Genomic DNA, 28,000 nt, shown 5'->3' on the forward strand with positions numbered 1-28,000 from the left:
AGTTAATTTTCATCACAGTAGCTGGTATGGGGCTGTGTTTTGGATTTGTGCTGAAAACAGTGTTGATAACTCAGGGATGTTTTGGTTATTGCTGAGCAGAAGTCAAGGCCTTCTCTGCCTCTCACCCCACTCCACCAGCGCATAGGCTGGGAGTACACAAGGAGTTGGGAGGGGACAAAGCCAGGACAGCTGATCCCAAATGACCCAAGGGATACCCTACACCATATGATGTTGTGCTCAGCAATACAGGCTGGGGGAAGAAGGAAGAAGAGGGGACATTTGAGTTGTGGCATCTGACATCCCAAGTAACCCAAGTAACGTGATAGACTGCTGCTTCCCTGGAGATGGCTGAACAGCTGTCTGCCCATGGGAAGTGGTGTATGAATTCCTTGTTTCGCTTTGCTCATGTCATTTTGATTGCTTTTGCTTTACCTATTAAACTGTCTTTATCTGAACCCATGGGTTTTCTCTTTCACTCTTCTGATTGTCTCCCCCATCCCACCAGGGGAGTGAATGAGAGGGTGTGTGGTGCTTAGTTGCCAGCTGGGGTAAAACCATGACACTGGGCAATGCATCTCTACTGGCTCCTTAAGCAGAGGAGACTCTACTTCAGTGAATATTTTTCACATCTTGAGTAAGTGTCTTATGTCAGAGAGAGCAGTAAATATTTCTGGATGCACTGGACATTGCAAGGCATTAAAAACAAGCATTGAACTACAGTCGAGTTGCAAGAATAAACAGGAACTTGAAAGACACTCTTGATCATTACAGGAAGAATGTATGTCCAGTTCTCCCCAGCCTGGCAGAAACCAGAAAAGTTGCAGAAATTAAGATCATTGGAGTTACGTGGAAGACACATTTCCTTTCGACACTTCTTATAGCACTCGATAAGGATCTGTGTCACACTTGGGGACATCCCAAATTTTTGAAAAATAATAAGGGTAGGACAAGGAATTTACATGAGTAACTCTCCTTTTCTCATTTACCAGGGCTGTCTTCCAGCCAGAGTTCAACTTTTTTCACGGTCTGCCAAATCTTTGCAAATGATCTCATGGACATGACCTCCCTTTCTTGGAGTCTTGCAGCTTCCCTCCAGCAAACACGGCAGGGACGGTATTGGGAAAGTGGTGATAGCTCTCCAACTGTTTTGCTGTGATTTTGGAAACTGGATGTGTAAATTTATGCTTCGTGCACAGTTGTCACCTCTGAAAAGTGAACAAAGGCAAACACAGGTACTAATTTTAGGCAGCCAGCCAACACAGTAGACAGTTGCCTAGGGCAGCAGACTGTTGAATGCAGCAGAATGCCAGGGCTGTACAAAGATGCAGGCTTGCTGCTGCTGCGCTGCCCTCTGAGAAGGGAGCATTAGACCTGAATCTGAGGGTTGAGATTCATGTCCCGTTTTCAGGCAACAGCTTACTATTTAGCCCAGGTGATCCTCAGCACTCTGTGTGCAAGCATCAGACGTGCAGTGCTCAAGCCAGTGTCCAATTCTGCTGTTTGAGTGATCCACGCCCACTGGAAGGGGTGGGGAGGGGGCCTTTTTCCACAAGAAGCAAGAGCAACCCCTGGTTTTGGAGTTCTTTCTACTGCTCCTTCATCCCCTAGTGTAGCAGAAGTGGTCTGAGCTGGTGTGAGTGGGCTGCTGCAGGGGAGGGATGGTTTGGGGTGGGAGTCACTTGGGTGGTGAAGGGTGGACAGGAGTGATGGCCAGGAAGGGTGGTGTGCCTGTGGTGAGGTTGGGCTCTCCCACCTAATACTGCACTGACTCTGTTCATCCCAGCCCACCAGCAGCCCTGCTCCACCCCACCTCTCATCCTCACAAAATTTCGCTGACTTCTCCCACCCAGCCCTGCTTTGGCAAACAACCTCACAAAGCTGTTTGAACCAGCCCTGCAGTTGGACTTAAAAAATAACCCAGGCTTTTTATTTACAAAATCAAAAACTTGCTTTCAAGATTTTGGTGGCAAGTAGAAACAGGCGCAAGGAAAAGGGATAGACTGTATTCTTCGGACCACCAGCCAAGTGCTTTGCAGCTTTCGGTCTGGAAGTTGCTGGCTGAGGCTAAATCCCTCCAGCAATGCCTCACCTGCTATTATCACTTTATCTGAAGTCATAAACACAGCCAGTGAAGAAATCATTTCCAACACCTTAAAAAGGACTTGCTTCCATAATTCACATCTGAGCTCAGTGGCAGTCGCTTTCACCAGCAACAGATTTTGGGTAGAATTCAGAGTTTCGGACCTTTCCTGATGAAGCAGCTCCTTTAGTTGCTGCCTTTGACAGGATATTAGGTTGGCTGGATAAGCGATCTTATCCCATACGGCAATACTTATGTCTCATGTTTCAAAATAAGATCATTGCCTTGCTTGTGCCTGTTGGCAGTCAGGTTGCTACTAGCAGTGTTCACAACACGTTGCTGTTGTTAATCATCGGCTGCCTGTGCATATTAATACTTAAAATGAGATATTTAATTAATGCCGTGTGTTTCTGACCCAAGTTTCACGTGAGCATCTCCCAGGCTGGAAAGGTTTTTGTTTCCACCACGCCACAGTGCCGGTGATGGACCACCAGTGCAGCACTGCGTGGTGGTGTGTCCGTGTTGTCCCATGGAGTGCTGTGATGATGCACATGTGCTTGGAGAAGCTCACACAAACACGGACATTGACATCACCTGTATTTGTGGAACTGCCTCATCGGCTGGTGCTGTCTCACATTCCTGGCTGGGAGAGGCACCTGGGCGGCTCGCCATGGTTTACTCCTTTCTCAGAATCCGCGAGGAGACTTGGTGAGGGCAAAGCTTGGAGATGCACTTCTCCCATCATGTCATCTATTTACATGGCACATGCCTTGTGTGTGTGTGTAAGACAGCACGGGCTTTTATTTTTTTCCCCCTGCCCTAGTTCTTCCTTCTGGCTGTGGTGAGATGGAAAGGTGGGAGGCTCTCATCTCTGCCAGCGAAAAGGTTTTCTGTATCTGAGGCTGGCTTGGAAATTCTTTAGGTGACATCACACCATGTCTGTGCAGACTCATTGTTTGTCATGGAAAAGCCATTCATCCATACACAACTTCCTTCCTCCCCAGACTCACGGAGATAAACTTTCCATTCTGTCTATTCCCTATAGAAACAGACCCAAAACATGTATGCGTGGCTACACACACATACGCCTCGGCATCCCTCCGTCAGGCTTGGGGCTGTGGGAGGAGGAGAAGGGAGGATATAGAAGATGTGAATAAAGTCACCCTGTTTTCTTCAGACGTGGATCCTGCTGTGCCCAGGCAGTAAAACTCCCCTCCCACCGAGGTTCTGGGTCTCACAAGGCTTTTTTGTCCCAAGGCTAATTTTGGCACTTGCAGCCCCACATCTGCCTGCCAGGTGAGATGGGCCACCAGCTGCAGGTACAGCACATCTGGATGGGGGAGGAAGCGAAGCGTGCTGCAAACAAACACAGCAAGTCCACCGTGGCGGGTGCGAGGAATTCGATAAAAAATATACTTCAGCGGTCTGAGCTGCCGAGTCTGGTGATTCATGTCTCGGGTGCTGCTCATGAGGCAGACTGAAAGGCTGGGCACTTGCACGTCTTGGACCACGAACACTGTGGCCACAGCCTGGGGGGGACCTGCAAGTTCAGCCTGCCTTTGGGGAGCCACTGCTGCGGGCAGAGTTGGGGGGGACACCAGGCCTGGTGTGGACACTGTGTGGGACAGGAGGGGGGAGCATTTTTCCATGGCAGAGAGGTGGAGACCATGTGGCACAGGGTAGGACAGGACAGTGGGAAGCCATGCAGAGATGGAAGCAGCAGCAGTGGTGTGGATGGCGTGATAAGGTGGCTATTTCCCTGCGGTATGAGGGATGCAGGGTGTGAGGAGCATCTGTTACAAGTACCCGCACAGTGTGGGATGCCTGCACTTGCCTTCTGCTGGTGTCTGTGGGAGACAGGGCTTGAGGAGCTGCCGGTGGGTCGAGTGGGGAAGGGAGAGGTTGTTTGGACAACAGGAGCCTTTGAAGCTTTTCTCCTGTCCACCTCCCCTGCCCATAAAGCCATTAGACTCCGGTGCCAGCCCTATCTGCGCTTGCCGCTGGCGGCCCGGCCGAGCCTCCCAGACTCCCCACCCGGGGCGCGGGGCCGGGTCCGTGGCGTGAGGCCCTTCGGGAGGCCGTTTTGGGGAGGGGGCACAGCTCATTTCCGAGCCGACTCTGCATTACAAAGGCAGCGGGGCCAGCGCGGCGCTTTGATGTGCCCCGCCGGCTCCCGCACACCTGCGGCCGCGGGGTACCCGGCACCGGCGGGCGCACCAAAGGCGGGGGCGGCCCGAGGGCTCCGGGAGCCCCTCTCGACGCCCGTCGGGGCGAGAGCAGCCCCGCGCGTCCCCGCGCTCACCCCGGGCGGGACGCGGAGGCTCCGTCGGTGCCGGCGGAGCCCCGGCAGCGCGGCCCCTGCCCCGGGGCCGGGGGCGGGCGGGAGGCAGGGCCGCCGCCGGAGCCCCCGGGAGGCGGTGGCCGGGGGAGGGTCCTGCGGGGTGGGAGGGGGCGGCAGCCGGGCTGTGCTCGCCGCGCCCCCGCCGCACGCAGGCCCCGCTCCAGGGCTTCTCCTCGGCACTTCTCCGCAGGGCGCCCCGTCCCGGCGGCCGGCTCGGCGGGGGCTGCCCCCGCAGCCCACCATGACCGGGCCGAGGCTGGCCCTCGCCGCCGCGCTCCTCTGCAGCTGCACCTCGCCGGTGGCCGACGCCAACTCCTGGTGGTAAGTGAGGGGAGCCGGCGGTGCCTTTGTCCGCCCAGGGCCGGGGTCCGGGGACCGTCCGGGGCGGTGCGGCAGCTCCCTGCCCTGCGCTCTCCGCGGGAACTTCCCTGCCTCCCGGGCTTCTTTCGCAGCAGCTCGCTTCTTTCCAGGTTCCCCCCCACCCCTCCCACTGTCCCTGCCCAGTTTCTGGAGACGTGGGATGGAGCCCCTCTCCTTCCAGGCATTTCTGGGCTCCTTTTGTACGGGCTCGCTCAAATGCCGTCCGGGCTTTAGGATGTGGGGAATGCGTAGGGAGTGGATGGGTAAGGTTTCCTACCCGCTGCCAAAAGCCCTGGGAGCAGCCGCGGAGCCCCCTTCTCCTGAAGAGCGGAAAATAGCCTGGCTGGAAGGCAGGCATCGCTCGCTGGCGCTCTGTAAAAAAGCTACTCGCTTTCTTCTGCAGAGAAAGTGCTGAGCTTTCTCTCTGCCCCCTCCCCATCCCGGGTGTCCTCTGTGTTTAAACTCGGGTTACAAACGAGCTGTGTTTCTCCCGCTAGAGCCCTGGAAAAGCCTCGCATCTGGCAGAGCCGTGGAGGGAGGCAGCTGACATGAGAAATGCGCCCGGGCTTCGGGCTGGGCTGGGCTGGCGGGGAGAGGTGCCGGGCGCTTCGCGGAGGGGGCCTCTCCCTCCAGACTCCCTGGGATGTTTTTCTCATCGTAGGTCTTTGGCCATGAACCCCATCCAGAGACCTGAGATGTACATCATCGGCGCTCAGCCGGTGTGCAGCCAGCTGCCGGGGCTCTCCCCTGGGCAGCGCAAGCTCTGCCAGCTCTACCAGGAGCACATGGTGTTCATCGGGGAAGGGGCCCGCAGCGCCATCAAGGAGTGCCAGTACCAGTTTCGGCAGCGACGGTGGAACTGCAGCACGGTGGACAACACCTCCGTCTTTGGGAGGGTCATGAAAATAGGTAGGAGGAACACCTGGTAGAACAGTAGTACACCTAGTAGTTAGTGCAGGGAGGTGCTGGGTGCAGGTCGGGTGTCCCTCTGCACCTCTCTCTCTTCCTTCAAATACACACGCAGGAGTGATGAGTCCCATTAGTACCAGCTCCTAAAGCTGCCTTTAACGAGCTTTTCCATTCCCTGGTGTGCTGGTGCTGCCCGAGTGCTGCCCGCACGCTGCCTGTGCCTGGGCGGGTGGCACCAGTGCACCTGAGCCACAGCAGGAGCCAGCGGGGGGCGAGGGGGACACACTTTCTTTTGGGGGAAGCACGGGACGGTCAGGAAGAGCGGGGAGTCTTCTGTTTTGAGTGGTTGTTTAAAGGTAGCGAGGGAAGAAGCTGGAGCCAGGAACAATGGACCCGTGTTATCGTTACCAGCATCTTGAATACAGGGAATGCAGTCCTGAGAAGTGGGAAATATGGGCTCCCCTGGCGTGGGAATTCCCCCCCCTTCCTTGTACTGCCACTTTCTGTGTAAACCTAAGCGATTTTTATAATTCCTGCCCCGCTGGCCGTAAGGGGCACATTGACAGGCCATTGCTGCACTTGAATTGAGGTGTGACCTAGCTACATTGTCCCAGCTCCTTTTGAAATGCAATCATCTGATGGCAAGAAACTGAGAAATCCGGGCTCGTTTTGATGTGTCCGACAGCCAGGACAATAAAGAAAAGGTGTTAAAACAGACACACACACACACACACTCACTCTCAACAGCCCCTGTCTGAAGAGGTTTTCTTTCCCACCCACAAAGCCAATCATTTACACCGAAGAGCCAGCAGTATTTCTCGGTTGTGAGGTCAAGGAAAACACTTAGGAAGGGATGGAAAAAGACCTTCAGCTCCTGAACCCCCTAGCTGCCCCCAGCATTGCTCACACTTTTTTGGCTTAACTCTCAAAAAAACTGCATAGGCAGCAAGGCACCAAGAGGCGCATCTTTAATACCTCTGGGGCGTCAAGGCAATAGGGCACCTAGTCCTGTGATCCCTTCCATCTGATCCTGAAATTCTTACATGTTATCTTAGAGAACTCTAGGGATATTTCTGCATGCGTTACTCAAATCTTTCAAAATTCCTAATTCAGCCCACCAGAGCCATTCTAATTCTTCCCTTTCTGCCTAGCTCATACCCTAACAATTCTTCTCTGGGGTACTCCCCTGGGAAATGCCGTTTCCTGATACATACTTCTAGTTCCTGACACACATCCAAGGCATCTGTGCATCCTTGATCTCTCACTTTCTGATAGGAAGGGTGGTGGCCACATGGGGCTGCATGCAATCCCAGATTGTTAAAACTTGTGCTTTGGGGTATGAAAACTGAAATTTCAGCCACCAAAGGGAAAGGACAGAAAATACACCTCCATCTCTCCTTTCTGGTGTCCCTCCCTCACACATAACTTACCCTAAAGAACGGGGTAAATTTCAGATCCCCAAAGAGATACTAGTGACTCCACAAGGATGCAAGAATATAGCAATCTCCCCTTCTGGAGCAAACCTCATTCTCTTCTTCAGCATCCTCCTGCAACCCTGAGTTGGTCCAGTGGGAGAGTCCACACCTGGAAAAGTAAGGGTGAACTAAGAGAAAGCAAAGATCAGATCTGAAGGATGAGAAGCTGTCAGGAAAGATCAGAGTGTGTACAGGAAGAAGGGACTAGAGTGGATAGTGGAAATGGGAAGATTTCTCCTCTCTAAAATGAATTTGATCCTATTTGTTTAGATGGGGAGTAGATTTGGGTTTTGATGAAGGCAGGAGGTATTGTGGGTATGTGACAGGTATGACCAGAAGTCTTGCTTGGTTTGTGTGTGCTGAATTGTTTGTTGAGTCCTGTTGTATCTCTATTAGGAATCTGCTGATGGCAGTGTCTGTGGGCCAGCAGTTGCCCACTTTTTAAAAACCTGTCCTAACAGAGTTTTGAACCCATCTCCTTTAGATTCTCTGGGCAGTTAGAGTATGTTCAGATGTTTATACTCCAGCACAAGGCAGCACAGCAATAAGAAAACTGTCACCAAAGGTGGCCTGGGGTATTAGGGGATCCATGATTCATCGCTGTTGCCTGTGTCAGTGATAAGCTGCTGTGCTGCCTCTAGTTCCACCTCCCGCTTTTGCATTTTTCTACTTTGTAATGAGTCATTGCTTATCATTTCAGCAAATCTATTTTCCACACTGGGGAAGAAGACAAAGCCTTTCAATCTCTCACATTGTGTTAGCTATAAAGTCATTCTTCCCTGGGTTCATACTGTGTGTCTGTCTCCTGCTTTCAACTTCTGAGCCCCAAATCTGGACCACAGCCCTTTTTCTGTACTCTGTGCCAATGGCACGAGAAAGGTCTGGAGACCAGAATATCTGCAAGAGCGCACAGGCATGCCAGATTGTTGTGGAGAGGGAGGTGAAAGGCGATAAGAAGGACCCAGAAGGTGTGTAATGTGCCAGCAGCCCTCGGCTGCCCACCCACCGATGCAGGCATGGCATATATTACATGATTTCTTGAGCTGCTCTAGATTGTGAGAGGGGAGGAGAACCTGACCTGGCCAAGTCCAAAGCCTGTGAGATCCTCACAAGAGCATTCACTCAGAAACCTGGAAGATTAGTTTCCTTTCCCCCTCGCAGAACTTGGCTTGGCTCAGAAACAGGAGACCCAGTCGGTCTGTGTTTAATCATTACACCTTCATTTTCTGTGTTCCATAGAGGTGAGGCAGTCCAATGATACCAAGCTTTTGTAGAGGCATCCACAGCACTGAAGTAGGCTGCTTTTCAGCATTACTTCCTCCTACTGCTTGTGTTGTTATGAGAATTGCTCTTACCTTTTAAATGTGGTTTATTCAATAATTATATCTGATGTACAAAAATTATTCTTCTGAAGCTACTTCTGGTTCTGTCAATACAGATTTTAGACTGCACATATATATATATGTGTATATATATATGTATGCATTATATACAGACATTCCTTACTGCTACATTTATGAGGGGGAGAGGACAAGAGCACCCCAAAAGGTCATGTTAGAATTTCCTCAGGGGAGGAGAGAACAGATCTCCCTCTGAGTAATCCTAAATGCAAGGCTGGGGTTTCCAGGTTAGTCCAGTCATTTCTGGAGCCAGAGATCTTATCTCTTCAGCCTTTTCAAATGCTAAAAGAAGAAAAAAAAAAGAGTCATAAAACCAGAGAACAAAGAGAAATATTTTTTTCTTTGTTTTTCTTCGAGATTGGCAAACTTTAGGGTAATGCTTTGTTAAAAAATCAGTTGAAGCTAAATCTTTTTCATCAAAAAAGTTAAATTGACACATTTTTACCATCTTTGTGTCAGTCTCCCCATTGGGTTCGTTCTCCCATTTCCTTCTCGAGCAGCTCCAGGGAAGGGAGCCGTGGGGACCGAGCCCTTGCCTGGGTGTTGCCCACGCCGCATCCCGCCAGTGCCCCCCGAGAGCCGCCGCAGCCCCGGGCTCCCCGTCCTGCTGCCGGCGGCGGGCGGGCACAGGAGGGCAGCAGAGCTCCGTGGAGCTCCAAGCCGGCGGGCAGAACCTCCCGGGGCTCGCAGCCCCCGGCGTCGGCCCCGGCAGCCCGGAGTGACTCTGATCCAGCGCTCAGGAGAGCTCAGCAGAGGTGTGGAAAAGGGCAGAACAAATCTGGGGACACTCCAGTCCTGTGAGACGACAGCACAGAGGTGTGGAACTGGAATGAACTTTGAGAGGACCAGCCAAAACCCAAATACTTTTCAAAGGCTGGAAGGCACGGCAGGAGAGCAGAGAAAACTTGGGTGTATAAGCCCTCATTTGTCAGCTACAAATTTGGTTTGTATTAACACAGGCTTTTATCACATCTGATCCTGCCTCCCAGGCCAAGCCATGATCTGCCAAACCTACTACCAGAGTCTAGTGAGCACTGTGGTTTGTTCTGCTTTGTGGGCAGCATGGGGAAAAAAAAACCCATCCTGCTGTGACTTGTTCCAGCCTCTCCCACCACCATCCTCCAGCAGCCTTAAACAACTCGTGCAGATCCAGGGGCTGCACACTGAGTTGTGCTGCTACAGCTGACAGGTGGAGATGGTTAAAACATGGACAGTAAAAGTGCAAATCCAGTCTGTGCTTTCAGAGATCTCAATCCAGCTGTAAGGATGCTGAGCACCTGGAGTTGTGAGGACTCTGTTGCACAAGCTGTAACAGCGTGAGGTCCCTTCCTTGCCTGTGTTTTAATCTCTATAGACAAGGGAGGGCTCTACTTAACAGGACATGTCTGCAGGGCTCTCTCCAAACAGGCACAGAGGGGTAGGGGCAAAACTGCACATTGGACTGTTATCTTCAAAAAAACCATAATGTGCAAAACAAGCTAGATGAGTAAAAGCTTGATTTTTGGTTACTGAAAAATGAACTCCCTTATGGGCTGAATTACCTTAACTAGGAGTCACTCCTCTGTACCTCGCAGACCAGCGAGGTTTAGGGGAGCATAGTCCTTTCTTTATGACCTTCTAGTAAGGCCCTCCCTTCTAGATTATGTGTCCAGAGCAGAAACCGTAGTGTTCGACTCTCATTTGGGGTGGGGGGAACCACAAATTGTTCTGCAAGGTGGATGCTATTCAGTCCTGCTTTTGTCTTGGGTCATTACCACTAAATTGGTGATAAGCTGCTATTAGTTACAGATTGTCCGCAGGTGCGAATTGGAACAAGAGCATACCGAAAGCATCAGCTCAGCCCTGCTGACGGTGCTGGCACTGAGAGCCTCCTGGGCTGGTGACAAACTAAGTATTCTTGGAAGATCTGCTCTCTGAAGTCATTCAAATTTGCTTGAGAGGATCTTACTGGGGTTTGGTGTAAATAGCTGTTCACAATTAGATTACTTATTCAAATGAAGCTTTGGCAGTTGTTCTCTTTATCACTGAAAGTTTGGTGATGAACACAATGACTCTGAAGGTGTTGGTTTAGCTGTTAGACCGTGTGGTGAGAGTGCAGGTGTGGATTGCCTCCTTCTCCTCCTCATTCCCCCTCTGCTCCCCCTCTTCAGACCCACAGCGCTCCTGGTGCTTGGCCTCATGCAGTGTTCTGGCTGTGATGGTGCCCCGGTCACATTGGGGCTGAATCACTGCCAGGAATACATAGCTGGAGACCCGATCCAGCTGCTTGGCTCAGATGCTGTGTAGGGCATACATGCCAAGCAGGGCAGTCTCTAGTAAACCTCCTAATGGAAAGTCTTTTCATTTATTATTGTCTACATGGGAAAGTTTTACTTGTTCCAGCACTGCGGTTCTGTAGGCACTGGGAGAGCCTGTAGTGTAAAAAGGAGTTTCCTTCAGTTTGTCTCCAAACAATTTTCAGCTGACCTTATGTAAACCAAAATAAGGTCGATGAGCTGAGGAGCCCTTGAAGATTGCTTGTCCCAGTTAAATGAAAACCTTTCCAGGTGATACCTGGCTTAACCAGAATGTTTCTTTTACACAGGCCCAACCTTTTACTTGTTCTCACTGATTATTGGCAAATGCAGTGGCTAAGGCAGCAGCTGTATTTTCAGGAAGTGCTGTTTGAGAGTTTCTTCCAGGTTAAAATGAGAGGACAGATGAAGGGGAAAGAGGCTGAGCAGTCCCTGCCTATGGCGTTGCTATTTCTTTTGGCGAAGGCCTGCAGTTCCCAGGGCTCTTAAATGTTCAAACATAGGTGTAATAAAAGTAATAACCCTGGAGGAGCAGCACCTACAAACGATGAAGAACATGTTTTTTTTAAAGAACGTTGCTCCAGGAATCTCAGACCCTTCCCTGGTGCATGTCAGATAATCAGATTTGGGTTTGATCCTGGTTACGCAGAAACTGCCAGCTCTGGACAGTCAATTGACTGGAGCTGTTACAAGTGAAATGAAAATAAAACTGGGCTGCAGTCCCCCTCCTCCAGAGCAGGATGGTACCCTTGCTTTTGAGCATCATATTCTTGTGAATTCTGTGCGCCTTCTCGGAGCACCCCACGTCCTACTGCCCAGGCCCTGTTCCTCACTGTGTGTTGCATGTTAAACGGGGTCTGTCTGCCTGTGGTTAATTTGTCTCTCTCACCTCTCTCACAGGGAGCAGAGAGACCGCCTTCACCTACGCTGTCAGTGCCGCCGGGGTGGTGAACGCCATCAGCCGGGCCTGCCGTGAGGGAGAGCTCTCCAGCTGTGGCTGCAGCCGCACGGCCCGGCCCAAGGACTTGCCCCGGGACTGGCTGTGGGGCGGCTGCGGCGATAACGTGGAGTACGGATATCGTTTCGCCAAGGAATTCGTGGATGCCAAGGAGAGGGAGAAGAACTACGTGAGAGGTTCAGAGGAGCAGGCCCGCATGCTGATGAACTTGCAGAACAACGAGGCCGGTCGCAGGGTAAGATGGATGCTGACCCTTTCCTTTTTCTCAGGGGCAGAGTCAGAAGGCTGGAGATAGCTGGATACCAAATTAGTTGGAGGTGTGATGAGGGATAGTCCAGTGATGCCCCCATAAGAGTGTATGATCACATTTTCTGCATTTTTCAGAATATTACAGACAATATTGACAATGATATATTCCAGTTTTAATGAGAGGCTTCCACTGCCAGCTAAAGCCAGTGAATTTTGGGGTCTGTTGAGATACTGTATGGCACATGTACAGACATGTAAGCCCTTTCCAAATAAACTAAGTGCTGTTATGGCCCATTTTTCAAGTTAATGTCTCAGAAATCAGCTTCCCAGAGCTCTGGAAGTGACAAGCTGATGAAAAGAATAATATTTTGGCATCTGGAGTTCTCTTCTCCTGCCATCATTTAGATTTTTGGGAACATAAGGCCAGAAGGAAACACTGAATCAGGCTACCTGGCTATTTCTGGAACTTAGGCCTGGCTCAGTTACCTTGCTATTGGGCAAAATAAGTAATTTGCATCTAGGTGACAAATATTTTCTGAGAAGATTCACAGTTTTGATCTGGAGACCCCTAGGGATGGAGAATCCATCACTTCCCTTTGTAGTATGGTACCATCATTAATCACCCTGTTTCAATGCTGTACCTGATTATCATTTGAATTTATCTGGCACCAGCTTCTAATCAGTTCTTTTTCTGACTTTTACAGCTAAATCCAAAAGCCTCTTAGTAATCAGAATTTCCTCTGCATGCAAGTATTTATCTACTGTAATTTATTCACCATTCTTTCTTGACAAACTAGATAGAGCACTGAAAACTCTCTCGCTTTCAGAGGTTCTATCAGCCATCAAATCATTTTCCTGTCAATTTAGTGTATCTTTTCCACTTTTCCCATACCCCTTTTGTATGCATTCAGTGTATACACTTTTGCTTTTTACACAATTGCTTGCTCTGTGATTAATAGCCCGGAAGGTGTAGCATCCTTCATATGTGGTACAGCCGTGTAATCCCGCCTCTTTCCGAAAGTAGAACAGGAATACTTACTTGAACATTTGTGCATTTTCCCCAGAGTGTTTTAAGTTTTTATCATTCTTCTGTAGAAGTAAGCTTTTCTAAGGTTAATTTTATTTCTAATGCATGTTAAAAAATCCTATTAAGCGTACTTAGTCTTGCTCTTCTGCACATTCTTAACTAATATGCTTAGTTTCCTTATCAATTTTCTGCCCTTTCTTGCTTCTAATTATTACTGAATTATCTTTCCCTTTCCCATGGATGTTTGTCTTTTCTGCATGTAATTTCAACTTCATTTTGCCACCAAAGACGATGTGCTCTGTTTTTTTGATTGTGAAATCAGTGTGTCAGTTTGAAGCATTGTGAATACTCCATGGTTCTTTTGCAAAATCAAATTGTGGTAAATTTGCAGTAGGTGAAAAAACAGACTTGAAAGCTGTAGAACTCAGTAGGTTTTGGTTTGGGATTGGGGTTTTTTTGGCTTGGAAGGGCAGAGGGTCTGCATTTGCTTAGAAATGGAGGATGTAGTGGAGTAGTAGCCTGAACATGACATTCTTTTCTGCATTACTTGCTTTGCACATGTTAGATGTCTGGAGTCATGAACTTGGGTTACTACAAAAAAATACTCTGCCTAAAATAGGGAGTGAGTATGTTATGAGACTTTAACAGCCAGCCCTATTGCTTTGTGGGATCCAGAGACAGAATATGGCCAATAGTCTGAGGTGCCAATTGAACTGCAGTAGCATTTGTATTAGAAGATCAAGTCAGAGGATGCTTGCTCCATGCCACGGGTAAAATACTGCCTGTCATGTTATTCTTGTTATATAGGCAAGATTCTTGCTGAGCTGTGATTTCAGGTGATGCTACAGATGAAAAAAACCTTTGTCCTGCTTTAGGGACAGACTTAAAGGCAGTTATTTCCTGCCTTTACTACAGTGCAGAAAGTTGTTTAAATTGTGCTACAGTGCTTTGCTTCTTTGGACTCTATAGACAAGCTCTCAAGGCCATTTCTGTGTCTCCGGTTAACCCAGGACCTGGACAAAAGCTTTCCAAAGGGGCCAGCAAAAGACAGTGTTATTTTGGGGTTGAGTTTTGTAGACTCTGTAGAACAGATGGCTGTAGAAAATAACCTTAGATTAAATGACCACAAGTCATTTTAGATTAAATTAAATGGTAGTATGAACCAGTGTGTAATTAAGCTTGTGGATTTCAAAAAAACTCTGATAAACTAAGGGAGCCGGTTAATAAGCTGAGCCGAGGAACTCAATGTGGAAGAGGTCTGGAACTTTTTCAAGTCAAAGATGCTAAAGCCATTACAGTTCTGCATGCCAAGCAAGAGGAAAAAGCTTACAGGAAGAATATCCAGACCTCACTGAATGAATAACTGCCACTGAGAAGCTGTTAGGAATAGACCAAGAGCCTACTAAGAATGGGGGAAAAAACCCAAACTGATAGCAAATAAATAATGAAAAGCTCTGTCTTAGAGGTTAAGAAGTGTAAAGATGAAGTGAGAACAGTAAAAATCCCGCTAAGTCAGACCTTACAAAGGGTAGTAAAATAAACAGCAAAAGTTTTTTAAACTTTGCAGATTGGGGGAGATTGGAAGAAAGGAGACATAGTCAATGAGGATGGGGCTGAGTCTAAAGGCAGAGAAGTTTTGGTCCCAAAAGTAAGTGAGTGCTTTACCTGGGGCTTCCAAGTTGGAGTGCGGGACATTGCTCATGGAGAGGGATGCTGTGTGTCTGCTGCACAGTGGAGATCTCGCTTTCTGTCCTCAACACTTCTGCTTAGCAGGAATAAGTACTTGAAGTGTAAATTTTTAAATACCTCTGGGACTATATTTTTTGGGGGAAGCCAGGCAGGGTGCCACAGGGGCAGGCAAGGTCTACCAGAGTAGGCTGATGGTGCTGGCACCCTGTGGGAGTGAGGAAGGCATGAGGAAGCAGCTGTAAAGTTCAGACAGGTAGAGGAAGAGGAGTTGAGTAGCAAGTACTGAAGTTTGAGCCATTGGACTTGACATGGGTGGGATGGTGCAGGGGGCTGCTAAGGAAGCAGAGTTTGGGATCGGGGCAGATGACTCAGATGAGAGTCAAGTGGCTGCAAAGGGTTAGAAGAGGGGAGGGCTCTGGAGAAATTGTGGCTGGGGCTTTGGGATGGATTGAGTGGATGAGTATTTGGGGGTAGTGAGGAATGGAGATACTGGGATTGGGAAAGGAGATGAATATGAAAGGATGGAGATCTCAGAGCCATCTCAGGTCTCATCTCCAGATCCTTTCATAGGAGGCTCTGAGATCGCATCGCTGCATGTTCCAGGGTTGTCTGGTCAGGCTGGTATGTGGCCAGTACAGGACAGCCTTTCCTCTTGGCTCTTAAAAGCATATTAGCATGGGAGCAAAGGAGAAAGGCTGGAGATGGAAATTTTTGCCACTAAGGTAGATGCAAAACTTAGGTAGCATAAACCTCTCAAGTCTCAGGGAGTGCTCACTTTCTTTCCTGGCACTCTGAAAGAGCTGGCACCTGTGATCTTGGCTTCATCTACAAGTGGACCTGGGAGAAAGGATATCTCAGAGAAACAGGCAAAATGGGAAATAATTTGAGAAGACTTTTTCAAAGATTGATCACAGTCATTTAGAATATGACCGACCTCCTAAAAAGCAGACTAGGTCCAATAGGTGTCATTTATCTGAACTTCTGTAAAACATTTAAGGTATTTCCCACACGGAAAATTCTTTGTTAAATTGGGAAATATAAGGAAAAATTCAGCAGCTAGGAGATGGACAAGAAACTGGTTCAAGGAAAGATATCAGTAAATTGTGAGAGGATGTATCTTGATCTTAACAGAGCCTGTTTAGCAGAGCTCATCAAGGACTTGCCTTAATATTTTTGTTTCTCAGCCTCAACACAAGCATTAGGATGATGAAATTTGATGATGATGCAAAGGTGGCAGAGGAGAGTCTGAATTTTGTAGCAGCTAATGACATCCAATAAAACAACATTAAGACCATCATTTGAGGCCTTGTAGGAAATTTGGTTTTAGTCATTAGGAAATGGGTCTGCAGTCAGCTGCAGATATAATGTGGCTCGGAAGGTGGTAAATATCCTATAACATACTAGGGAAAGCGTATTTATAAAACATGGGGGAATACTAATGCCATTGTATTAAGCTCTTGTGAGGCCCCACAATATTGTATGTTCTCATATTCCCAAGTAAAATGACCTCAGACTAGAAAAGGCTTGTTATGGCTGACCCAAGGGATAGGAATCTTTTCTTAAGAAAGTGGGCTAGACCAGCTTGCCATATTTAGCCTGCTAAAGTGAAAGTTAAGAGAGGATGTGACTGATATCTGTGTTCATGGGAGAAATAATATGGGAAGAAAAGTACTCTTTAAGCAAAAGGCCAATTTGGCACAATAGCAAATGGGCATAAAGTGAATACATTTAGACTGGAAATCAGAAAAAGATATTTTATGATTGGAATAGAGATCAGAATAATGCTGGCTGAAAACCTAATTGCTTTTAAAAGGGCACTGTATGCATTTAGGGAAAATGTTATTTGAAGCAGTGCCTACAATAGCAAGAGATCATACTTAATAACCAAGGAGGTCCTGTCTAGTCCTGCATTCCTAAACTTCTGAGATTCTGGTTTTGGAAGTAGGAAGGTGCATATGTAAGTCCATACTCCTAAAAGTTGACGCTGAAGAAAAAGAGTACTGGAGACCCAGCAGTGAACACTGCGGAGTGACCACCAGGTGCCATCCCACTACAGCCTTGCCCCGCTTTCCCAGCCAGTGTTTCAGTTGATACCTTCTGATTTATAGGCAGATTTTTGGCATGTCCCTTCACTCAGTTTTCTGTGAGTGAAAAAGTTCTCCTTGAACCCTGAGGAGCTCTGGTGGCAGGAGAGAAGATTGTCCCTTCTCTCCATGGTTCTCAGAGGAGCTGGGGGGGATGGGAGGGGATCAGAGGCCTTTTATCTTTCAGGCAGTCCTGACCCCATCACCCCTTCAGTCCACATTGGAGTCCTTGTGGTGGCTTCTGGCTTTATTGCTCTTGTTTGTTTGTCTTTGGCTGTTATCTCAATATGTCCTTTCCTTCCATCTGTCTTTTTCTTCCAATTGGTCTCCATTACCCTCTCTTATTTCCCCCATTCCTTATCTGTCACTGTGTCTGGCAGACTGGGATGGCCAGTCCTTCCACGCTGTTTACCCAGTCAGCATATGGCAGGCCTCAGTCATCAGTCACTCGAGCCAGTGCCATAAGAGCCTGGAAGGGGGGTCTGGCTAATTGACCACAGAGGAATTACCCATTAATCCTCTTCCTGTTCCCATTCTTGCAAGAAAAGAATTGGAAGAGAACTTGGGCTTATGGGAAGGGGCTCTAAGCCTTTCCATTAGAGGCATTTTCAACCTGTTTAAGTGGCATGGCCATCGATCAGTTCCTGCCCTCAGAACTGCATGTGGGGTCTGTTATTCTTTACCTTGACCTGAGCCTGGTCAGAGAGGAATTCTCCAATTTCCTCTGCTTTCTCCCCATCCAGGCAGCAAAGGGGGAGAGTGTAGAGTCATTTAGCAGCTGAAGCTATGGTTACCTCCACGGGACATTGGTGGTGGGAGCTGTGGGGGCTGAGTGGCGCCATGCTTACCTGTGATAACTGGTAGCATTCTGTTCCCCAGCACAGCTACTACCCACATGGGCCAGATGTTTTGAGCATCAGTTGCTTAAAGCCAAGACGGAGTGAACTCAGTCCCATGACATTAACTGAGAGGGATTGAGTTGCAGTGTTTTTCTAAAGGAACAAAGCCTAGGATTAGGAAGAATCATAATACTTTATAAAAACACTTGCAAGGGCAAGGGAGGCACAAGTGGCCTGGGATTTGACAGAACCATAACCAAAGAGTGCTAACACAAGCTTATAACAAGCAGGCTGGCAATGCAGTGAGGATATAGTGTCTGCTGCGCGGGAAATTCAGCTGTAGCTCTGTCTGGTTACAGTGCAACAGGAATCCTTAAGTGACGGTGTGGTTGGTCCTCTGCAGTTGTAGTTTGATCCAAGAGAAGTGCTTAACTCCCAGCTTGTTACAGCTGTTACACTGCACTGTAAGGTTGTGCCGTGAGGGATTGCCTCAATGAATTGAGCTCTGAGGAGGAGAACTAAAGGTTTTCTGTTTTAAGGACTCACTCCATTGACTTTCTCAGGAGCTGAATTGGCCTCCATGTGATTTAGCCATTAAGCCAAATTGAATCTTCACTAGCTGTCAAAAGCACTAGACCTTAGTTAGGCCAGGAGCAACCCGTTGTTGTAGGAGAACTCTGACCTCTTGCTGCTGGTCCAGAACATAGTCGCAGGCAGACGGTTTTGCTTGCACTATGCTCAATTGCCTTAATCACCTAGTCCTTGGCATGTGAAAGCAGAGAGCTGTGAAGCTTTCTTCTGTCAGTGAGTGAGGCAGAAAAGAAACCTCTGCGTTTGGCTGGTTTTTTTCAGCAGAAAACCTGGCTAGGAGACACGTTGCCATCTCCTTCTGAGCACCCTATTTTTTTCCCATGTTCCTTGATCTCCCCCACCAAATACAGCTGGTGGCAATTTTGCAGCTGATGCCAAACACCTTTGCTTGGTGTGTGGGATCTGGCAAAGGCACTGCAGGATGCTGGATGGTCTTGGGAGAGCAGATGTGACCCTGCTGGTGAGAGGATGAGGAGCAAGGGCGGGGGGGGGTCAGACTCTATAACATGGAGCAGGCTCTGATGGTGTGGGGATGCCGGCTCTTTGCTTTGCAAGCTCTGTCAGTGCCTGAGAGCTGACAGGATCTCACCTAGCATGCAGTTTTGTACCTGTCTCTGGAATTGATCTAAAGAACAAACCCAACTTGCATTTCAGTTTATTTTCCATGCTTTTCAGCTTTGTTGCTGTAGAATATTTTTCAGTATTTCACTCTCCTCCCAGCTAGCATGGGGAGGAGGAGAGTAACCACCGTCTGTCTCTCTTTACATGTTGTACTTGCTCTGCTGAGGGTTTAATGCTCACTGCCCTGAATTTTCAGGACTCTTTGCTAACTTTGATGCCGGGTTTTCAGGGGTATGATGCATCTACAGCCCCCGCAGGCTCCTGAAAACGTAGCTGAAAGCTGTCTGGGAAAAGACAGCACGGAAAGCTTGCGTTTGCTGTTAAAATCTAGGCTTTTCTGCCTGGCGACAGCCCTGCTGGTGGAGGGAGACGTGTGGGCACAAGATGGCGCAGGTCCGCAGCCAGGGCTCCCGGCTCAGGCCTGCTGCTCCAGGAGGGCGCCTGGTTAACACCTCCAGCAGAGCTAAACTGCTCCATTCCGGGGTGGATGTGTCCATCTTTGGCACCACCACCCCTGCCTGTTCCTCTCTGGACGCTGCTCCTGGACGAGCTCCTCTCAGCAGACATGAAGGGAAAGGGTGTGGGTCTCTGGATTTGTTTCCAAAGGATGCAGATGTATCCCTACAAGTGATAGCCTTGGTTCCTGGGGCGTGTGGTAGGAAATGGGCTGGTTCCCAGGTGTTCCCTTTCCGCAGCACTGAAGGGAAAAACATGCCCCACTGCTGTGATCTGTGAGATGGGGAATTTCCAGAGTCCACCCTAAGAGCACTCTTCCTTTTTTTTTTCTTCTCATGACCCTGCTGTCAAGCCAGCAGTCTGCCAGAGGGAAAGCAGGTGGGGTGAGGAAGCCGTGTTTGCAGGCAATGTGACCAGAAATAGAAATATTTAGGGAACAGGAACACAGCAGTCGCAACAGGGAGAAGAGAAGACCTTTGTCTCTTCTGAAGGGCAAAACAACAGAAATTGCGGGGTAATCAAAGCAGTTCTGAAAGCGCGATGAATTCATTGTGCTTAAGCCAGCTGCCAGTGCAGCAGGAATAAACACAGCTCTGCCTGATTGCATTTCTTTTCCCACAGGCCGTGTACAAGCTGGCAGACGTGGCCTGCAAGTGCCACGGTGTGTCGGGCTCCTGCAGCCTCAAGACCTGCTGGCTGCAGCTGGCTGACTTCCGCAAGGTGGGCGACCTGCTGAAGGAGAAGTACGACAGCGCCGCTGCCATGAGGATCAGCCGCAAGGGGAAGCTGGAGCTGGTGAACAACCGGTTCAACGTGCCGACGCAAGAGGACCTGGTCTACGTTGACCCCAGCCCGGACTATTGCCTGCGCAACGAGACCACCGGCTCTCTGGGCACCCAGGGCCGGCTGTGCAACAAGACCTCAGAGGGCATGGATGGGTGCGAGCTGATGTGCTGCGGACGGGGCTATGACCAGTTCAAGAGCGTCCAGGTGGAGCGTTGCCACTGCAAGTTCCATTGGTGCTGTTATGTCAAGTGTAAAAAGTGCACAGAGATCGTTGACCAGTATGTCTGTAAATGAAAGGAGCCACCAAAGCAACAAATCTATATTATATAAATCTATATAAATATATTTTATATTTGTATAAATAAACAGATGATGATAATAATTAAAGAAGCTTATTTAAGAGACATTTTGGTTTTGAAATCTCCCCCATCAGGCCAGCTGGTTTGACATTCCGCCAGTTCTGCTGGGGAGTTTGTCTTTGGGTGCATCTCCCCTAGGATTGTTTCAATCAGGGTGAAGAGGCTGAGGAGGTGCTGGCAAAGCACACAAGCACACACTATTTCATTACAGAAAGAAAGCCAGGAAGAAGAAGAAGAGTGGGTTCTTCCTGCTCTGTCATCAGTAAATCTCAGCATTTTGCATAGTTATTGCACATCGGAAATTACAGCCAAATGTGGGTGAGTCCTAGTTATTTGAGTTTCAAACCCTGCACTGGGGAATTTGGAACCAATTCTTGGTCTGTCTAAAGGGCTTTGTCACACTAGAAGGAAGGTTAGCCAAGGCTCCCTTACCCCAGTATGGCTTAAAATCTGCAGTCCTGTAAACTATTCCTGGATGCTCCCCAGACCACAACGGGGTGGAGGAAGGTTTACCACCATCTGTTGTGAAGAAGGAAGGTGCAGCCTGTGGCTAACCAGCGTACAGCCTGGGAGTCCCCATGGAGCCAGCACCTCTTCTGTACCACCTGGGCCAAGGGAAATCTGTCCAGCTCAGACTACATGGCTCTGTGTGTGAGGGAAATTTTTTTCTTTTCCTTTCAATCCCGTGCTGAAACTGAATTTGTCAATACAGAAGAAAAGCTGCCGGTGCCCAGGGATATTTGCAAAGTATATTTTGTCAGTAGAAAGAAGCATTGTGCACAAACACGTGCACATGACTGCATAAGCACTCCTCATACCGCTGCCGGTTTTCCTCTTTGAAGTGGATGCAGGTGGTCACCTTGTTCAGCTCTATTAAATCCTCCTCACCGCCATGCCAGTCGTATAGTTTCTCTTTAACATTAAACACCCCTCAGTGACATTTCTTCCCCTCTCTTGCTTGTGTATATGTGTGGTTTTGTTTTATTCTTTTGGTGACATGCCTTTTATTTTGCTGCTCTGTGTTTCAGAGTCCAGGGGCCATGCTCTTCACTGGCATAAGCTCTCCACAGATAACGTTTGCTCCCAGAATGTGGGTGTCTTTTCTGTGTTTTTTTTTCTGTGGTTTTTTTCCTTGGTAATAAAAGACTATAATAAAACTGTACTGGGGCAGAAGGCATTACCAAAGTCTGCTAATCAGTCTTACCACATTGGGATTTCAGTAGAATCCAATTCATAAAGCAGGGAACAAATGCTGTTTCTAGCACATTTCCTGTGCCTCTCAGCATCTGCAGAGTTCATTTGCAGTCAGAACAATCAAGAGGAGCCAGTTCCCAAAATTTAAAGGGTTGCTAATATACATCCCCTTTGTTACTGACATTCCAAGGGTGTTGGTTTTTTCCCCTATAAATTTTAAAATGCGCAAAATATGCCAATAAGCAAAGAGCCAGTTGTGAAGATTATTATTTTTATATTAAACTTCTGTTTCTTATAAAACATTGCAGTTTTACAGATTCCACCATTTCAACCACCAGAGAAGAATTTATATGTACCTTTCGTACTTCAAATATTTGAGGACTCCAGAAAAGCACAAGGAAGAAAAATTATGCTTAATAATTAGGAGCTGTTGTTTTTTTAAACCAATGTGTCCAGTTTTTATTTTATTTTTTTTAATCCAACAGGCAATATATTTGCTGGCATCCCAGAATGCATTTTTTTGGAATATAAACAGTGGCCTAGATTTATTTTATTATATAAAATCCAAAGCCAGTGGTATTGTAATTCAAAGTAACGGAAATAGTTTTCCATGCATGGAAAAAATGTGAGTGCAGTGGCCTGATCCAACTCCCATTAAACTTCAGTGGGAGCTGGACTGAGCCCAAGATTGGATCAAATGTGTGAGCTATTCACTCCTGGGATACTATATGTTTCTAGCCCAGTAATAAAACTTGCTCTACCTCGGATACATCTAAAAAAGACCTTTCCTCCCACCACCCCCACCTAATGTTCTTGTCCATCCTTATTGCATCAGTGCTTAAAGGTGTTGGCTGTTTGTATATGACACCCTCAGGTATTGTTAATGTGCCTAACAATTCAAAATTACTTCATTTGGCCTTTCAGATAAAGACCACACATTTAAGGGAGTCACAACTCTCCCTGCGGTTTGGCACCACAATAAATTCTGTGGGTGTAAACAACTTTGGGAGCAGAAAAGTTGGCATTGCTAGGGCTGCTATTTATCTGGGTGTCCTTGGATATGTCCTTCTTTTTCCACCTAAAATGTTGTCTGTATGGAAAAGAGATGTTTTTTGGCCTTTTGTCCCAGCACTCCAGACCTCTGGCAGCCTGGTTGGAGCCAGCAGTTCCTATTGGACTGGGACCATATAGTGATAGGAGAGAAGTGACCATTAGATTTCCTTCCTCCCTCTTTTTTTATAAGACCTAGGTTTCAGTATTTTAGATTTTCTGGGAATTTTGTATCCAAAAACTTGATCCTACTAAACTGTAGCTTAAAACTTAATTTCTATGGCGCCCACTCATAAAAGAGCCTCCTTAGGGTGGTAGTAAGTATAAAATAAGAACACAGCCAGATTGGCTTGATGCAAAGCCAAAAGAAGTCAAACAGAAAACTGCAGCAGAACTGCTCCTTTACTATGAAAGTTAAAAAGTGTTGGATTTTAAGTTGTGCCTTTTTAGATGCAAAAAGTGGTAGAGGGGTGCGGGGCTGGGGAGCTAAACTTGATTCTGAGCTCTGCCGATTATCTGCTTTGTAATCTTCCACAAATTACTTAATTTCCTTGCATTTTAGCCTCCAGCCTCCTTCTGTATAAAATTCTCCTTTTTCTGTAAAGCTTTTTGAGAAATATGTCTGATAAAGAAGGTAATTGAAGGCCTACCCTCTATGCTCATTAACTCTGGCAGGCAGACAGCTGTATCCCCATTGTGTTGGGACACGCTCAATTCGGGACAAAGAGGCTCAGCGGCACCTCGGAGGGTCAGATGCTCAGAGGTGGTTGCTGGGGGGCTCAGCAGGAGCCTCGGAGGGTCTGTAGCAGCAAAGCCCTGCTCTGGCACAATGGTGGAGGAAAGACTGTGTTACAAAAGAGGGGTCAACTCGGGGCTTGTTTATTTATGGGTATTGAATGTCTTGTAGCTAGGGTAAGGCTTAGAGAGGTTAGCCTGGCTTCTGAATCAAATACCTGCCTCCTCAAATTCTGTTTGCAATTTCATATGGATAAGATATTCACACAATACACTATTATATAGTGTGTGCTGGTTACTGGCTGCCACATGCCAACCCTGAAGTCAGTGCACTTCAAGGCTGATAGAAATGACCACCCTTAAGTCATGTAAAACTCAAATATTTTGGACTTAAAGGCACTGTGCAAACATACTGTTATTGCAAGTCAGTGAACATCGGCTCCTAAATGGAGCAGAACAGGATGCAAATCTGTCAGCATTTCCCAACTGGCCAGTACCACCTAAGTTATAATGCGAATGAATGAGGCCTTAGTATGCTCTGCTGCAAGGTAAGCTAAGCAGTAGCTGATCCCTGAACAGAAACTTTCATTTGATATTATTTATGGTGAAAAGATAGTGGCAGGGTTATGAGAAAATTTAAATGAACCTTTTATCACTGCTGAACTTTAGGCCATTTGCATCATTTGGAGGCTCCCATTCTTTGTGTCCAAAAAGTCTGTGCCTAGCCAGAGCTCAGTGTAACACAGCAACTGCTGCCTTTTGCAATTCAGGAAATAAGCTGAACCCAGACAAGCAGTGTGAGTGTAACTTATACTTTCTATATGGACCCAAGTTTTGTAGCCCTGACAAAACACCAATGAAGCAGATCTTGTTCAGTCATATAAAATCAAACATGCGAGGGTCTCTCTGTGCTCACTTGACCCCATCCAGGGAGAAGCCTAGTAGGTTTAAATTACACTGTGGGAGCAATTCCTAATCACCTGTGGCTACAGAAATATAGACAGTATTTTCATCTGCTGACACAGACACAGAACATCCCAAAGAGACCTTGGGAAATACTTTCCAGTGACTAAAGGGCATTTCTCAAGTATCTGTCACAAGGTTTTTCCAGAACCAGCTGCTTATATGGTCATTAACTTTCATTTAGCTTTTGGTTAACTACAGTTGAGTTTAAATAGCTTCTAGCAGATAGTCTGTGCAATCAAGTTCACTGAAGGGCAGGCTCTGAAGGAACTGTCATACAACTGACAGCGAGAAGATGTGAACATAATATCAGATCGCCTTCTCGAAGGTAAACTCTGTCCAATCCCTGGGACCCAGAGATGAATCCCACTCCTTGGTCCTGATGTGCATCCTGGCCATATCCTGACTCCCTGCTAGGGCAGTGTGGGCACCAATGCCCTGTGTGCAAAGGCTGATGGATACAGAGACTGCTGAGTGGGTAGCCTGTCCCAGCTCCAGTGTAGATAGGTGGTGGCTTTGAGACTGGGACAGATTGTGAGCATACCAGCTCTGAAGTCTAAATATAACCAGCCTCAGAGATAACCAAAGATAAGATTTCTGTGCCCAACAGAACACATACCAGAAAGGACAAGAAGAATCACAATCAGCAGTTAAAAATCCCCAAATAACAATAATAAAACCTCCAAGTATAATCCAGTGATCACAGCATGCTCATGCCACCACCTATCAGTTTTCTCCTGCAGGGTCTGAAGCTGATACTACACTCTCTTGTTTCTTAGCTCTGATTAAATGACAGTTGAAATCTGGTTTTTTGCATTAGAATTCAAAAAGGCATGACCTACTTGGTAGCATTTCCTCAGAGAAAGAGAGAAAGGGGGGGAACAAACAGGGTCAGGAGTTCTCCTTGTGAGCAGTGATGAAGTGCAGCAGCCGTAAAAAGAAGTACTAAATATTGCCCTGTGACACTGAAGTTGGACACCTGCCCTGTCACAGTTACCTCTCCACACTGCCTGCCCAGCGCAAGCTGGCTCTGATGGCCCCACGGTACCGGCAGCAGCTCCATCCGTTTGGAAGGTGGTGGCTGCAGCAAGCACCAGCCTTCAGCAGCATGACAGAGTGTGTGGTCAGGGTGAGGCCCTTGGTGACTTGGGCGGGGAGAACTCTGATAAAGAAGGAAATGCAAAGAGAATGCACAGGCACCACTTTACTGGGAGGCAGGGAGATAGCAGTACCTCCCGGAGGCCCTTTCTCCGTCTGCTGTCTCATGGTGGCAGCCATCCTGGGGAATTCAGAAGGGAGCCGCTCAATTATGTTTGCCAGTAGAGATGAAGCAGTTTAAAGGCTTTCAGCAATAAGGCATATGCTGGGGAAAAAAAAAAAAAAGAAAAAAGAAAAAAAGACCAGGTTCTTCCTTGCCCTTAGGGCAGTTTTGTTCTGAATCATAATTTGTCTTATGGGTCTTCCTGGAGTGCCATATAGCTGTGTCAGTCCTTCACACGACTCCAAGAGCATTGTGATCATGCGGGATGGGCAGGATGAGGCATTACCTTGCAAGGACACATTACAATCCTGCTTTTTGGGGAAAAAAATAAAAATATGTGGGGTAGACCCAGTGTCACAGTCACTCTGCTGGATCTAATCGTAGCCCTGTCCTGTCCACAGCCCCAAGGAGCTGCACAAGTACTTAGCCATTGCCTTTCTTGGTCTGAGCAAACATTTAGACCAGTCTTTTAGAGTGGCAGCCCTCTGCAATTCACTGTGATGATTCTGGCCAGCTTCATTTACCACAGGCAAATTTGTTTTCTCTTGCTTGGGAACAACAACAGAGTGAACCTGTAATGACCTGCCATCTTCCGCAAATCACAGGGCTATGTATGTAGGACAAAAACATTCTGAGATGGAATTAAGGCAATGAACATTTTATGAATGCTACAAGTTCTAGGAATTATCTATAAATGTCCAGGCTGTACACAGCTCAGTTTTTGAAAATGTGTCTTGCTGAATGCTTTGCCCCATATGGCCAAGCACAGCTTTTTCTTTTTGACTTCCAGGCTCTCGAACCAGAATAAACTACCCTAATTGCTTTTATTTATTATTTATTGAAACAGTATTCCTATCTGAATTTCCCTCTTTACTGGCTGAGTACATGTTAATTTATGGTGACAGGAAATGACAGATAAAAATGACATGCAGTTTTTACATATATTTTTCATCAGTGGGGCTCAAAATATTTTAAAATCATTAGCGCCATTTTACAGAAGAAATCCTGAAAGACAGGGCAGGAAATACTTCATCTGACAGGCACAGGGTGGAGCTGGAGCAGCCACTGCAGCTGCTACTCTCCCTGCTGCTGCCCAACGGCTGCCAAAGTACATTTTGATTGATGAGAGAAACCGTAAGTACATGTAATAGTACAACTGTGATCTTCAGTAACTATCTTGTTCCCTCTGCAATATAAAAACTTTCATGAATATATGAGATGGGACATATTTTAAAGGAGAAAATAGGGAATCGTAACTTTATTAACAAAGTTTTAAGGAACTGGCAGTATGTATCTAATGTTTGTGGGTATTAGGGATCAAAAACCCTCAAATATTAATTTATAGGGATAATTTTGCTTCCATTAACTATTTCATTCACAGTCACTGGGTTGAGCTAAAATCTTTGGGTGTGGGGATGTGTACTGATTGGAGTGTAGCTCAGCAAAGCACTGAAGTGCACAGAGCCACACAAGTTACAGACAGACAGGCTCTCCAAATCATCCAGTTGTTCTCCTTGGCAATTGCTAAGATTGTCCTATAACAGCATAGTGTTCCTGTAGTGTTTTGACTAGTCTCACTGTAAAACATGCAGGTGTAGGGTTTCCAACGTTTTCCCCGAGGACATTATTTCTTGAGGTGAAATCTCCACGTTGCATAGGTTTTCCTGCTGCTCTGCCTACACTTCCCATTCCTTAACAGGGGAAGTTCTTGTTCTCTTCGGTGTTCCCCCTCCACGCCTCTACACCAGACACAGGCCCTGTCACATGAGCCAGGCTTCCCAATTGCCTGCAGCGACATCAGGCCTGGTAACACCATCTGGTTTTCATAATCTTTCTGGCATTGCACTGGCCGTGGCCTCCCCCCCGGTGCTGTGCCCTGGAGCATGCAGGTCAGTCCTGAGCACTAAACCCTGGTCTAGTGGGGCCTCTTCCCACCTCAACTGTAGGCCTGTGGCAGCTGCCCTGGACACCAGGGATGCTTCACTCCACAGAATCACAGAATCACAGCATCACAGAATGGGTCAGGTTGGAAGGGACCACAGTGGGTCATCTGGTCCCACTCCCCTGCTCAAGCAGGGCCATCCCTGAGCACATGCCACAGGATTGTGTCCAGATAGTTCTGGAATATCTCCAATGAGGCAGACTCCACAACCTCTCTGGGCAATCTGTTCCAGTGAGTGGTCACTTGCACAGTCAAAAGGTTCCTTCTCCTCTTCTGGTGGAACGTTCTGTGCATCAGTTTCTGCCCATTGCCTCTTGTCCTATTGCTTGGCATCACC

The 28,000-nt window shown here is 47.6% G+C and overlaps 1 protein-coding gene across 1 annotated transcript; it reads left to right on the forward strand.

The window, feature by feature from the left end:
• The first annotated feature begins 4,647 nt into the window (after positions 1-4,647).
• Positions 4,648-21,670, forward strand: WNT5B (Wnt family member 5B). The gene is made up of 4 exons (XM_027680701.1): positions 4,648-4,742; positions 5,443-5,690; positions 11,760-12,052; positions 19,995-21,670. The coding sequence occupies exons 1-4, from the start codon at positions 4,663-4,665 to the stop codon at positions 20,451-20,453; spliced, it is 1,080 nt and encodes a 359-aa protein (XP_027536502.1). The 5' UTR covers positions 4,648-4,662; the 3' UTR covers positions 20,454-21,670.
• The last annotated feature ends 6,330 nt before the right edge of the window (positions 21,671-28,000 follow it).

The sequence above is a fragment of the Neopelma chrysocephalum genome, unplaced genomic scaffold, assembly GCF_003984885.1.
Source record: "Neopelma chrysocephalum unplaced genomic scaffold, ASM398488v2 Primary Assembly neopelma1_59, whole genome shotgun sequence".
In the NCBI taxonomy this organism is placed as follows: Eukaryota; Metazoa; Chordata; class Aves; order Passeriformes; family Pipridae; genus Neopelma; species Neopelma chrysocephalum.